We start from the raw sequence: 15,647 nt of genomic DNA on the forward strand, positions 1-15,647 counted from the left end.
TTTGAGAAAATACTAATGCGACGCATCAAGCATCATGGAATAATGTAAGACTTGTGAGTGACAGTACATATTTAGCACTATTATGCAAGTGGACGATTGTTGAAGCATGCTTAAATGGACTGGAGGAGGGTAGTAGGAGACTAAATTATTGTGGGTCCTGCCATCCTAGATCTGGTTATTGGACGGGTCGGGTAAGGGTCAATACGGGTCGGAAGCGGGTCAAATCGTAAAGGGTCGCCTCATAAAGGGTTGGTCGGGTCAAATGGGTAGTGGGCTGATGGCAGGTCGATAATGGGCGGGATGGCAAACAAACAAGAAACAAATAGAGCCAAAAGTGAGTTTAAATGAAGGTGAATCCGAATATGTAATTGTTTTTACAAAACCTATTTTATTTTTCAAAATTATTGAGTTTCTTTATTGGCCTTGTAATGATACTGTCCAATAAAGTCCTATCTAATAAAAGTCCTTTAAAATTGACCCTAACCCTTTAGTCATTGGGCTACCCTATCCAATAACCAATTCTACTATCAGTTCTAGTGTTTCATTAATATGGCATTGTCATAGGCTCATGTAGACACAACATATAGTCAATTAGTCATATTGGTCGTGCTCAAAATTCAACTTTCTATCCTGTGAACAACATCCTTCTTTAATAGGCAATATAGATAGCACACTTAAATGTGAATCAATCGTTCAACGTTGTCAACACACAAGGACAAATTTTATGAGTGTTGGGTGGAAGAAGTGTTGCGTGCTGGTACCTATCTGATAGTTATCAATTTGAGATCTATCAGCACACTATTATTACTGCCCGCCCACATTATAACAACATCAAAAGTATATATTGCTATCTAATACTACCTCCGTTCTTTTTTAGTTGCAACGTTTGACAAATTGCACTATTCATGTTCTCTTATTTGACCACATTTATTGATTTATATGTTAAACAAAATATAGTCATGTGGGGTCTTGTTTGATTCGTTTCGATGTAAGCTTTCATAATATCAAATTTTCATAATTTTTACTTACATACAATTAGAGATAAAACGATTTGAAATTGTACATTGGCAAGCGTGAAAGTCAAAACGTTGCAACTAAATAAAAACAGAGGTAGTACATACCTTTTCAAATGGTACTCTTGTTAGTTACACTATGCAACTTTTATGGTCCCAGTAAAAAAAAAAAATATGAGTATCAAAATAGCTTGTAGATACCAGATTGGTATGAATAAGATAAATTGCCTACAAATGCTTTTTTTGTTTTTTTTTTTTTTTTTTTTTTGACATCGAAGAAATTTGCATTCATGAAAAAGAAATTACAACCTAATGCTAAAAACAACCAAATAAACACAAAACCTAATTTGAGCTAAACTCGCTCTTACACAACAACCGCCAAAACAGAAATAACATAAACTAAAACAAAGTGGCTCGATCTGGTGGATGACGCTGCTTCTGGTGGATGACGATCGCCAAAATTCGGCTAAACGTAGTAGGAGGAGAGAGCTGATTTCACGAGCGAGGGACCTAAGGACCAACGAGATGATGAACTCGCGACTAGACCAATGCCAGGGACCTGCTGTCACCTGGAATCCGATGGTCGAGCTTGTTGAGAAAGTCACATTCTTGTGTGACTTCATACCCTTTTGGAAGGGTATTGCAGGCTTCTCCTGTGAGGAGAAGCGCAAATAAGTGGGCGCGCTGTAACCCCAATTGATAAATTGGGGGCCGCCTTCAGATTTCGTTTTGTCAAGGCAATGATAAATGAAATCATTACCGAGCGAGAAAGAAATCTAACCAAGGTTAGATTTCGAAGAACCATCCGATTATTAAAATCGGGGAAACCAAACCCCAAACATGAACTCGATTGCAACTCAAATCCTAACCAACGACATAGACAGATCGAAGTAACAAGTACCTCCACCATAATAAACAACAACACCATACTAAGCCAACCAAAACAGACTGAATGAACAAACAACGGCGCCATACTAGACCAACCAACAACCACAACCGGAGGATAGAATACACTACACTAAAAGGTGAGGGGGTATGCCCTGCAACTTAAGTTATTGCCTACACAAACGCTAAGGGGGAAGGGAAGGGGAAGCCCTACAACTGTTTTTTGAACTGGACACACCACGAAGGGGGAGGGGGAGGGGAAGCCCTACAAATGGTTCTTTTAAACCGGACACAACACGGGGGGGTTGGGGAAGGGGAAGCCCGAAACTGGCTATTAGGGGTAGGGGGAGGGAAACTAACCATAAAGCAGGGGGAAGGGGAGGGGAAACCCTAACAAACCTAACCACAAAAAACAGGAGGAAAGGGGAGCGGAAAACCCATATAAAACTCACGGTGGGCGGTGGAACTCAAAGGGAGGCGGCGACGATGTGGTGGAACGCGAAGGGAGGCGGCGACGAGGAGGGTCGGTCGAAAACAAACCGAAACGACCGGAAAACGGCCGCGTGTGTGAATCCTTGCAGGAGGGGGTCCTAATACCTACGCCGGAGCGAACTCGCCGGAGGCAGGGAATTCTAGATTATTATTATGAGCAAACTAGGGAATAAAAACTAAAGAGGGAACTAGAGTTGGAACTCGCCGGAGAACCCGCCGGATTTTTTCGCGGCGCCGGAACTCCGGCGAGTTCCTAGGGTTAAGGTTCTTGTGTTTTGACTTTAGAGAGAAGGCAGAGAGTTTGGTTTAGAGAGAGAAAAAGTTTCTCTGCAAAAAAAATGCTTGTTTTGGGTGGCGCTTGTTCAGCCAAAGATTTTCGATGTTCTATTTTTTATCTTATTTTAGAGGTGAATTGCATTGTTATACTCTTCATAATTGAAAACAAAAAGTCTGGCTATTTGACTAAAGTTATTAACTAGAGTTCTATTTTATGTGCCTAGTGGTGGTATGCATTCTTGTAATTCCATATTGTGGGAGGTTCACAACTTTCTATTTCTTATTTAACCAATTAAAATTTAGCTAAATAGAGTTTCTCAATACTTCTCTCCCACTAGAAAGTTGGTGTAAGAAGTTTGAAAATTGCACACATTCAACTTTCTAATACTACTTACTGATGATGAAATCCAGCATAAATCCACCAAAAGTTTCCCCCTCAATCTCAGCTTTGTTCAAGCAAATATTTAACCAAAAACAAAGCTGCATTCTGAGTAATGCGAAAACAAAATCCCATTAAAAACAAAACTACAAGCAAATCTACACTGAAAAATGTAAGGTTTTTCATAACAGAGAAGCTGATCAAATTGTTCACATTGGTTTCACCAAAAATCAAAATGTGACACTAATTTCAGATTTATATAGCACATGAGGGAAGTATGAGAGGCGCAGCCAAAACTCTCGGCTGTAAATGTAATACATCCTTTTTTTTTCAGTGAACATATAGTTATGTAATCAACTTAAACATGAATATACAGGTAAGCTCCTCTTTATGCTGCAAAAGATTGCAAAAAGGGAGAAAACTCACCAAACTTCATCTATTAGAAGGAAGTTTTAAGGTGAGTTACTCTTTGTGAAATGGATTTAATTTAAAACGATCCTTTGCATAAACTATTCACTGGAACAGGGGGACTTTGTATTTACATGAGAAAGAGAGAACTTACCAATAAGCATCCAAGAATAATCTTCAGATAGTGGCAGAAGCAGAACTGATGGCCCGGATACAGAACGAAATGTTGGCTTAACTAAAGAAGAGGAATCAGATCAAATCATTCGGAGATAACCGTCACGGCAATTATATGTCACGTCTAGGGTTCCTGGTATATAATTATGAACATCAAATGTATCTACTTGAACCATATCGGTTCATCATTCATCTACATCGCCTTCCCGCACGTCAGGGATGGTTAAAAACAAACACGAGTAAAAGAAATAAAAACAATGGGACATGTAAAGAGGACACCCCAATTTCTCCTTCATAATTGGGTTGGGTTACCCTATTTCCTTCAATTTAATAGTACAACAATTAAAAATCAAGACCAATATAATTTACAAGTTTATGTATCCGTAGCTTATAATTGTGATCACAAGGGAGGTTCCTTCCAATTTAATCTATCAAGACCGTCAACAATAGCTCTGCGGAACTCGCCATTGTGGAGAATAAAAGATGATACATGCCCACCAAGAACCCACCTTACTTCTGATCCTGGCCATGCTTTCTGAAGTTCTAGCACTGAATGATTCGGTATATAACCATCATCCTGAAATTCATGAACATGGTCAACATTCAAGTATAAGGCCAGTGATGAAATGAGATACCATCAGGAAGCACAATTCTCGTAATATTACAGATACACGCTTACTGAGCAATGAGCACTATAATATGGCCAAATAATTTAGCATTAGCTGGAGAAATGTAAATGATAGTTTTCATTGGGGGCTATTCTATCTTATCCACTTCTCCCAGCTATTGCATCTTGTGCACTTTTTTAGTCGAAAAACAACACGTGTCAAGGCATAGGTAGCCAAGATTATTACAAGTTCAGAATGTACAGCATTAGCATAAGAGTTGACAGGACCCTTGAAACAGAGAAGGAATGGGGCAGTTATCCCCCCAAGATCATTTATAAACTAAAGAGGAAATTACTAATAGGTGCGTTCACTGGTGGCTGTGTTTGCATAGATGCTTGCTTATATGCCACGCTTGTGTGTGTAAATTTATGACAATTCCAAGGCATCGGTATGAGATTCTCTCTGTTACGACAATTGCAAATTATACGTTAATAAACTACTAGGCTTATGTTATCAGACAAAGAACTTGAGAAAAAGAATTACTATGTCATCAAGACGACGGAAAACAGCAGTGATTAGAATGCATTGAAAACACCCAGTCCCCCAAATGACATTGACGGTGAGTGTGACCTATCAGTTAGAAGATGATCTTTACTATAAAAACAGCCAAATAAAATGAGATAATACCTCCATCCCTAAGTAATGGGGCATATCTGATCAAGGATGATTTTTAGGAATTTAGTTAAGATAGATGCCACAACAATTCTTCACTATTAGTAATTTTACACCTTTACGCTTCTCTAAGAAAAAAAAAATTACATCTTTTACCATACCAATGTAGCCATTCTTCTGAATTCTTTGTTAAAGAGCATCTTTTACGTTAACACGAGACGAGAAAGTTCAATTTTAAGTTAATAAATTAAACAAGTGGCCTACTATTTTTAGATAGTCTAAAATAGAAAATGTGGCCTATTATTAGGGAGGGAGTAATAACAAATAAGTGGGGTACTGGGGTTTCAAAGTCATTTTTTCCCCTCGAGGTTGCTTCCTTCTCAACAGGTTACACCCAACAGAGCCAACAAAAAAGAACAGATGCAAAGCAACAATATTGTCGTAACCACAGGTAAGGTGGTTGTTAGGAAACAATTGTAACTACTCCTTAAAACAGAAGGTTCTGAAGGCCTTTTATTTCTTTTACAACCAATTCAACAGGTGCCAGTGTAATAAGTTTATATAAGAATATAACAGAGCAATAACTCAAAAATCAAGTATTACAATACAACAGCCCTGCTCCTTATATCTTAATCTCAATAATATAAAACATTCTTTCCTGGGCAAAAGAAAAGGACACTTACAGTAGCAGCGACCAATATAACTGCATCAGGATTTTTTGGAATTGGAAAGCGGGTGACATCTGTAAGAGAGAGCACCTCTCTCATCCTCTGCCTGACATCTTCTAGAGTCAACGTATCCTTTTGTGCTGCAAGTTCTGCTCTCAATGCATCCCAAGCAGTCGCGTGCTTTAAAACACCTTCACAAAAAGCTACAACAGCAGAATGAGGGGAGAGGAATGGGAGGGTTGCAATTGGCGTAGGGTGCAGGGATCCAACCATCGCAGCATGTACTCCACCTAATAGAAATAGGATTTTTTTGCTGCATAAGTATTCCTTGTTCTAATGGCTAGTGAAGCTTGAGAGGATTTGGAAAGGCTCATATATATAATTTAAATCCCCTTCATAAAAAAATTGAGAATTAAAAGTTGAGGTGCTTACCCATGCTAAGTCCACAAACACCAAGTTTGCCAAATCCCTCCTCATCCAACCAGTGTAGAAGAGACCGAGCTTCATCTATAGTTGCCCTTCCTAATAATAACAAATCGCTGACACAGTGAAGTTTTGAACCATGTTGAAGAAAAGGACGCCTCTGTCCATAAAATGGGCTGCAAATTGTTAAACATTCTCAAGTTAGAAACTGCAAAGTCGTACTAGTTAAATTGGGTTTTTAACTTTTAACCACCCAAAGAAAAAAGACTAAATCTGCATATTAGAGTAGAACATGGGCACATGGGTTCCCACCTCTCAAGAACCATAGTTGCTATATTTTCCTTTAGCAATGGTCCACCTAACCGCAACCTCCGTTCAAAAGTATGGTCCCCAGTGCCTATGTAAATAATCATACACATTGTTAACTCATATTATCAAACTAATTGACATACGTATGACTCTGACAATGACAACACCACAAAAATGCAGCATTTATTGCATTATTGTATCAGATTCAATGCCTCATTATATGATCATGCAGCATGAAAAAAAAAAAAAAATCAGTCACTAGAGATCAAGGTCAAAGCACCACAAGGGCAAAGGCATTAAAAGGCTAATAAAATTGGCAAATCTCAAGTTTTATTATATGAAGCACAAAAACCTTGAGAATTTAGCCAATTCTGTGCTAATGAAACTAGAAAATGGCATTCTCCCAGAGTTATGGTTGTTCCCAAAACTCTAGCCATTTTTGTGCTACATTTATTTACAATTAGCCAAAAAGGAAAACAACAACTAGAAAACAGCTCCACGAGCACTTCAGCCTATCTTATTCAAGATAAAGAGCAGATTCTCAACTACTACAAATCTACAAGTTCCTATGAACAAAAATCCATGCTATTCGGAGTCTACAAATGCAAAGCCTGTCTTCTCTAACACTAAGCATCAGAACAAAAAATAATTTTGGAACTCTTCAAAAGACTATGTTTCGCAAGAAACACAAGCTGCCTAAATGTACTACCTCCTCCATACCACATTAACAAGAAAAATTCGGTTTGGTTCAGTTGAACCTTGCTAGCTATTAACATTATTGTTAAGATCAATCTAACTTAAGCATTTTTGCATCATAATAAATATTGGGCGTCAAAGTTATGATCTTAGACACAAATTTCAAATATTCAAACTTCAACCTCTCTATTTTGACATATAAGCAAAAATTTAACATTTAAACCTCATAGATTAGGCAAATAAGCAAACAATTAATCTCTGACAATTCCGTGCAAGAGGCAATAAGATGAACAAAACTAGCAATCAATTCAATATCAAAACAATTACTACAAATCTTGAAAGAGAACATATAATTAAGGAGCAAGTAAAACAATTCATATCCAACTCAACACAATTACTACAAATTAATATGCACTACCGTGTTTACAAACACAATTACATCAAAACTACCACAACAAATTCAATATAAAATCCTCAAGCTAAGCAGTAAAAAACAGAAGATCAAAGAAAAAATTTTACCTGCAAGATGAACCACACATGCCATCTTCTCTGGACTAAAAATTTTAGGAGTGAGAAATGCAACCCTTGCAATGTGACTCTCTGGGGGTAATGCACTTAGAAGTTGCTCATCACAAGGAGTTCTAAAAACTCCTTCTCTCAAACATGCAGTTTTTGTCTCCCAAACTGTCTTCCAAATTGGTTGAATCAACTGAGGAGGCCAATTTTGGCCTTCAATTTCTGGAAAAAGTTGTTTTATTAGACTTTCAAGTAAATCAAGCTTATTTCCACCCCAACCTTTGGAAAAAAAAGGTGGGCTAATTCTTGTTCTATGAACAAATGCACCATATACATGGTCCAACACATAGTGCAGCATACCCAAATTCACTGACACCATGATAGAAACAATCTCACAATAAATTTGTTGTCTAAAAATCCCAACTTTAACACAAATTCATCAATTTGGATGGAACCCAGAAAAGCTTATCTTCTTAAAATCCCAGAACATACCAAGATTCACCTTCACCATATATGAAATTCAGAAAAAACCCAACAAAAGAATGCACCAAAACTACAAATTTACTTCAAATTGATCAAATTTGGATTGAACCCAGAAATTATTACTCTTCAATGATGACAAAATATACACCCCCAGATCTGAAAATTATGAATATGATAGAACAAAAACAAAAACAAAATTGAATGTTAGATAATGGATGTGACAGAATGAGAGTGATTTTGAATAAGAGTTGAAAGGATGAGCTTTATTTCAACATCGACGAGAATTAGGAAAACTGGGTGCTGCGGAAAAAAACTGCTAAGGCATGGGATTGGCAGAAAAGGCAGTAGGGGCCCATTGACAGGGGATGTGGCACCATATTAGCTATTGTTTGCCTACTAATGACTTTGATGGTTATGGATCAAAAAAATGACTTTGATGGTTGAAGGATGAAGGTCAACAACTTGCAACTTTTTATCTTTTTTATTGAGGTGATTGCAAATATAATATTTGGATAATGTTCAATTGCATTATGCATTTATGATTTAGGCCTCTCTTATTAGTTAGTATTACCTAATATTTTTGTGTTATATTCTTTTGTTCTAAGGAATATGTGGGTTTTTGGTGGTTGGTAGGTTCTTTTGGTCCTCTAAATATAACCATTTCGAAGGGTTATTTGAGTTAGCGGTGATCATCATTCATTGATGTCGTCTATTAGACTTCTTAATAATGCAAAATTGCAAATACATATTAGGAACAATTGAGCATGTTTGATTTAAGTTACTAAATAGAAAAATAAAATAATGTACTGTAACAAAATTTATTATCTTTATTAGATGTTTGGTTTAAGTTTTGAAATGGAAGGGTTATCATTACCATCGAGAAATAGACTTTGTTATTAGAAGGAGAAGGGAGTGTAACAACTGGATGCATCCATTACCACCAAGTAGGGGTGTTAATAAGCTTGGATGGCTCGCAAACTATTCGAGCTCGGCTCGGTCAAAGCTCGGCTCGAGTTCGGGATCGGCTTGAGACCTTATTGAGCCGAGCCTGAGCCTCCATAAGTTCGGCTCGAAAGTTCGTGAGCAAGCTCGAAAATATTTTAGATAGTTTGTAGGTAAAATAATATTGTCCCACATCGATAGAGAAAATAGATAACAACCTTATTTTTCCTATAAAATCTATATTAATAAACATGTATTGTGTAGTGGACTATTCTTTAATGTTGCATTTGTATATATTGGACTGCAACTTATACAAAAACTTTCATCTGCTCACTAATGCAATCAACTTGTATTTTATATATATAGTGCCTACACCTGGCAGCAAATGCCTATGTGTAATGTGCTAGGGGATTAATTGGGATTAGATCCCACATAGCCTATTTCATTATTTCGCTGCAACACATGCAGTAACAGTGCTACGGGTTAGTTGGGAACTTGGGATTAGATCCCACATCGACAAGGAAGTAAGATTGTTGTTGGAGCTGCTCTATTAAAGAGCGAGTATAGAGGAAGAAATTATTTGGATATTGGGCTTAGCCTATTAACTAAGGATCACTCTTTGACATCCATACTGAACAAGAGTTTGACAATAGTCCATTGGCCCGTACTTAATGGATAAGTTAAGTTGAACGTTATTTTAATATTTAAAATATCAAGTTATCGAGCCGAGCTTGGCTTTAGTTCTTTCGAGCTCGAGCCGAGCCTCAATAATTAGGCTCGGCGAGCTTCGAGCTCGAGCCGAGCTTAATCTGAACCATTGTCGAGCCGAGCCGAGCCTGAGCCTGTTCGGTCTCGATTCGGCTCTTTACACCCCTACCACCAAGTAACAATGGAGGAGTTATAAGACACTAATTGTTAGTGGGCAAATTGACTGATAGGGACAATATTGTCATTTTAGGATATTTACATATAGAAATAGAGGTTGATTTAACAATAACAAGTGTCTCAAACACATATAATAGGGATTGAGATATCAATAATCAATGTTTTAGACATACACACATGGGTTCTTAACTTCTTATAGATAACCATTTGTACTTTTATGGGGGAAAGTTGAACGACAAACACTATCGGCAACTTTTTACTTTTTGACAGAGATTACATGTTTATTTTTTGGCAAAAGGTTGACTTTTTTTATATTTTTATTTAATCAAAAAGTTCTTTTTTACGTAAAGGTAACTTTTAAAAATAATAATACTTGTTGTTAGTGGGCAGCGTACCCGCTAATGATTAGCGTCTCATCTCCCCACGTAATAATGGTAATGCATTGATGATAGTTTGAACTAAACAAGAAGTAAAAGGAAGATATTTGATTCTCTTCTCTTTTTTTCGGTAAAATGTAAGTTGTATTACCAAAAGCAAGCAAGAGCCACCAAAAAACAATACAACTTGAACCTCACACAAAGGCAACAACAAACCATCTAACAACATAAAAGACATGGACGAGCACCCACCCACATTAAACTCTACTATTAAGCCTGTCCAACCAGACCCTCTCCTCACTAGACCATTTATTAGTTACGCAAGCTCTTACTCTAATAAAAATATCAGGTTTAATACAATTAATAACTGCACTAGGTAATGGCACCTTGAGCTCCGAGACTACACTATTCATAGCTTGCCACACATGATACACAGTAGCAGCTAACGTTGCATAACAACTCGTTTGCTTCCTCTTTGACTTGAATTTCCTTCCTCGTTTTTTTCCAGCAGGTGAAAATGCATCCATCAATAGTAGCCCTAATGTCCAACCATAGGAGCATACCCACACAAACCTATCCACTAAAGCAGCATCTGAAGAAAAGAGGTGACATGATTCTCTTGTCCATTCCCACACATAGCACATTGCTCATCAATTCCAATACCCACACGAGCGAGTCTACCTCTAATTCTTAACTTATCTAGAGCAACCAACCAAGAAATAAATGAGTGTTTAGGAACATTAAATGAATTCCACACCCAGTAATGTCAATCTACTTTGTCTCCTTATTCGTGTAACCAGTTGTACCCTTGCTTTATTGTGTACTTCCTATCCTGGTCAAGACACTAGTTTCCATTTGTATAGGCTCCCCTCAGCTTATATTTAATCTTGGAAATATTCTTCCACGCTCAGTTGCATTCACATGGGTTTTGTAAACCCAACATTCAGTATCTTTTACATAGACATTATGCATCCACTTTATCTAGAGCAAATCTTCTTTTTGTGAAATTTGCCATATATATTGTCCTATAGTTGCCATATTCCAACATACACCATCTCTCACTCTTAAACCACCTCTCTTCTTTGACCAACAAACCTCCTTCCAAGCACCAGGAGGAGCTTTAGTGGAAAAAAATTTCCCTTCCCACAAAAAGCCTCTACAGATTTGCTTGATTCTATTAAGAACACCTTTATAGAGGAGGAAAATTTGAGCCCAGTATATGTAGAGGTTCATGCAATCATCATTTAAAATAGTAACTCGAGTTGCATAGGAAAGATGCCTCGAGCTTAAACACACTATTCTTTGCACAAACTTCTCCACTAAAGCTTCACAATCTGACTTTGCTAGTCTTTTTGAACTTATGGGCACACCAGGCTAACGAAAGGGGAAGAACCTATTGAAAACCCTATAACCTGCAAAATCATGTCCTGAATCTCTTCTTAAACATCGCCAAAATATATTGTTGTTTAATCCTGACTAGCAAACAACCCCAAATCCTCATAAAAAGATTTCATCACCCTCTTCATCAAAATGGCTAATTTGACCTCACTTTTGCAGAATAACATTAAGTCATCTGCAAAGACTAAATGAGTCAACCTCAAAGATAACACCTATAATGAAAATCAAACTATTTCTTTTTACACATTTTACTCATTAACCTAGAGCAAAATTCCACAACAATCACTAAGAGGAGGGGTGAAATGGGATCCCCCTGCCACAACCCCCTTCTTGCCCTCAAATAACCCACAGAGATTTCCATTTGTACTTACAGAAAAACTAGGGGTAGTCACACACATCATTACCCCCCCCCCCCCCCAATTCACAAATTTCTCAGGAAATTCAAGGCCTTCCAACATTTCTCTCAAAAAATCCCTTCTAATGAGCCATAAGCCTTCCTAAGGTCTATTTTCATTGTACACCTAGCAGGATCACTCTTCCTTTTATAGTGTCTCATCATATCCTGACAAATGAGCACATTGGAATAATACTCTGCTCTCAACAAAAGCACTCTGCACAAGATTTATAATATCAGGGAGCACTTTTTTTAGTCTAGCACACAACATCTTGGATATAATTTTATACAAAATATTACAACAAGCAATTGGTATGTATTGTGTTACATCCTGAGGTTGCTCACACTTTGGGATCAAACACAATGTAGTACAATTTATCTGTCTCAGCAATTTGCCAATGTCAAAAATAATCCAACACTGCAACAATTATCATCACCAATAACATCCCATGATTTCTTGTAAAACAAGCTAGAATAGGCATCAGGCCCATAAGCCTTAATATAATATATATCCATCAAACCATGCTTAACATCCCCAGCATTGAACCTACTAGTAAGCATTATCTTATTCACATCACTAATAATCTTACCTTCCTTGAGAATACTCTTACTCACCTTCTTTTTAGACTCTTGAGCAGAACCAAGCAATTGCTCATAAAATTCCAAGAAAGCCTTCTCAATTCCCTTTGAATCCTCAGCCTAATCTCCCCTTGTATTCTTTATCTAGTAAATTTGATTATGGGCCTTTCTCTTTCTCAAACTAGCATGGAAATATGTTGTATTACTATCCCCTCCTTAAGCCAATCACTCTTCACTTTCTGTTGTAGGAAGCTCATTCTAGCTTTATTTAGAGTAAAATATTGTTGTGTTACTTCAGCTTCCTCCTGGTGCAAAGCTCTATTACTCGGATACTCTTGGATCTTCTTCTGAACAGTAATCATTCTCTTATGAGCAAGATCGGCTTCAAGCTCAATATTAGAAAATTTGCTTTTGTTCAACACCTTTAATCATACTTCAATAATTTCAATTTCTTCGCCGCTTGATACATTAGACTTCCCTGCACCTGCTTCTGCCAACTAGAATGCACAATCTCTCCAAATTGATCATCCAATGTCCTCATATTAAAGAATCTAAAAGAAGGGGGTTTATATTCTCTAATAGTGTGAATATGAGTTATACCACGATAATGATTTGAAACACTTTCAGGGAGAAAGTGAGTCACAGTTTTATTAAACAACCTATCCTACCCCTCATTAACAAACACTCGATCAATTTTATAAAAAAAATCATATCATCACCCTCCTGTTTATTAGACCAAGTGTAAAAAGGGCCTATGGACTCCATCTCATGCATCTCACCTCTCTTAACCAGGTTGTTAAAAAATTTCAGGACTAATATCCTCCATTGTAATACCCACTTCATCACCAAATCTAGCTATAGCAGGTTGTTCAAAAATTTAAACCTTCTTCAACAATATTATTAAATAATGAATAACTCTAATTAACAGGGATTGAAGTATTACATGTGTTACTAGCTAGCTAGATGTTGCATTGGATAAGGTGATGGATTCACAGTTGACGGAGCTTTAACCGGAGTTCTCATTGAATCAACCCGGGTAGCAACATGTGTTCTCGCAGCGAGAAACACACTTCTGTCTTGCTCTGAAACATTCCTATCAATAGATGAATCCGATAGTTCCTCATCCGACGACCAACTCAGCATCATTCACAACATCATTGATATTCTTCTCCTTTATCGCGTCGCTTGATTGTGGCTTATTCACATTCGTAGCCTTATTCTTCTTCTGACCTCCATTACCCTTTTTCGAACCTTTCGCCATAGCTCTAACAAACACTAAGATTCAAAATTGGATGATGTTGATACTGTTTCATCGAATTACTAGAGAGAAGGAAGAGTTTCTCTCTCTAAACATTTTTTCTACAGTTCCTCGCTTCATATGTTTTATCATCCCAAAATTGTTGACCAAACAGGGTCATAATATATATCTAATTACATGTATTTTATTTTACCAATATATTATTTAGTAAGGAGAAACCTTGACAAGATGGGGAATAAAGGGGATCTTAACTTGCCAAGGATGAGATTGAATCCCAAAACCTCTTGGAACGAAAAGAGATGCTCTAACCACTCAAGTTTTACTCACTTTCATTTTATTTTATTTTACCAATATGATTATACATCTCTGATATACATTTAGAAAACAATCTTCTATTCTTAGGCCTTATACTCTTGATATACAAAAAATAAACTAAACCCTTAATTTCGACTTCGTACTGTAATTAAATGCTTAAGCCTCCTCCATTGTCATTATTCTCACAAGCTTTTTTTTTTTTTTTGTTCTTCTAGCTTCATACTATATTAAACCCTGGTTCATCTAATCATTACAAGTTATAGCTAGAACTGATCGAAAAACACATCTAAGGTTCTAAATTACCTTGGTTACTTAGTTGGGAAAAAGTGCATAACTTTCGACAAAAAAAGATGAACAATAATACAATAACTTGTTTCTACTAAAAGCAGTATTGTGGGTATGAATAGCAAGTCAGACTTTGCTAAATGAATGTGAGTATGATTAATGTTGAATAGATACTCCAAATGGGTTGTCATTAGCAAAACAAGAAGACTAACTTGAGGACTTTCCGAGTGAATCCTCTCTGATGCTTAAGTTAGTCAGCTGAGCAATGCAAAGCAAGAGAGTGGAGAGAGTTTTCTAAATGTATGTGTTTGTTTAGTTAGTTGAAGTTACCTTTTATGTGGTGTCAAATGTAATATACATAGTGGAGAATAAGTTTAGGGAGCCTTGGGCTGGCACATTATGCACCTCTACTCCCACTTTCGTTGCTTCGAGCCTGCTTCTTTTACACATAGCATTTTAACTTCCCCCTAAGAGCTCGCGTCAATATTTAGACTCCAACCACCTTTCATACTTTGGAAGTATCAAAATAGAACTTCATATTTTTCTCCCGATGGAAAATAATTCTCTTTCAAAGAGAACAAGGTTGATATAGGCAAGCAATGTTTTCACAAACCCATGGAAAATGACTTTTTTTAATGCAATGGAAAGGACTTAAGTGTCGAGATTATATACCGAATGAAGGAATAGTTTGTGTAAGTATATAAAAAGTTGGATATAGAAGCAAATTGAAAATATATATTTGGATAAGAAAATACATTTTCTAAGATTTTTAATTTTCCTATTATCTTTCTGGCAAGAAATTGGTCTAATTAAAAATAAGTAATGGAATCTAATTGCACATCAAGATTCAGTTAAGTGTTTCATTTGTTCCATGTATAAGTTGAGGAGGCAATCGCACAATTGCTATAAAACATGGGGGCTATTATTTCTCACTTTATTGTCTCTAATAATAACAAAAAAAGTGTGGTGGGGAAAAAAGGGTAGGAGTGATGTATTAATGCATTAGTGTTCTTAGATGGACTGCAAGTGTTTGAGCCAATAATAATGTACACGTAAGAGACCAATTGAACATCATGTCGAACAATTATTCATGGTATAACATTAGGTGGAAACCATGTATGAACAACAATATGACACCATTTGGAGAGATTGAAGTCCATTTGGGAGGACCAAGTGTTAACCTTAATACATCAAGGATCCTACATTGGTACC

General features: G+C 36.8%; 1 protein-coding gene across 2 annotated transcripts; it reads right to left on the reverse strand.

Moving 5' to 3' along the window:
- Positions 1-3,892: 3,892 nt before the first annotated feature.
- Positions 3,893-8,415, reverse strand: LOC104889244 (hypothetical protein). Of its 2 annotated transcripts, none has more exons than XM_048641591.1 (5): positions 7,523-8,415; positions 6,311-6,395; positions 6,008-6,174; positions 5,591-5,778; positions 3,893-4,204 (listed from the first exon to the last, which is right to left on the reverse strand). In XM_048641591.1, exons 1-5 carry the CDS (start codon positions 7,896-7,898, stop codon positions 4,028-4,030), a joined length of 993 nt encoding a protein of 330 aa, XP_048497548.1. In that variant the 5' UTR covers positions 7,899-8,415; the 3' UTR covers positions 3,893-4,027. The 2 variants fall into 2 exon arrangements, with proteins under 2 accessions (XP_048497548.1, XP_010672719.1); XM_010674417.4 differs by having other exon boundaries at positions 5,591-5,865; positions 7,523-8,408.
- Between the last annotated feature and the right edge of the window lie 7,232 nt (positions 8,416-15,647).

This window comes from Beta vulgaris, chromosome 3 (assembly GCF_026745355.1).
Source record: "Beta vulgaris subsp. vulgaris cultivar EL10 chromosome 3, EL10.2, whole genome shotgun sequence".
Lineage (NCBI taxonomy): Eukaryota > Viridiplantae > Streptophyta > Magnoliopsida > Caryophyllales > Amaranthaceae > Beta > Beta vulgaris.

Bases quoted from the DNA above. Each gene is read 5' to 3' on its own strand.
- LOC104889244 (XM_010674417.4), bottom strand. From the start codon at position 7,898: ATGGTGTCAGTGAATTTGGGTATGCTGCACTATGTGTTGGACCATGTA. The intron at 5,866-6,007 runs GTAAGCACCTCA...TATTTCTATTAG, and splicing joins TGTTTGTGGACTTAGCATGG to GTGGAGTACATGCTGCGATG. The intron at 4,205-5,590 runs GTAAGTGTCCTT...CATGAATTTCAG, and splicing joins TTATATTGGTCGCTGCTACT to GATGATGGTTATATACCGAA.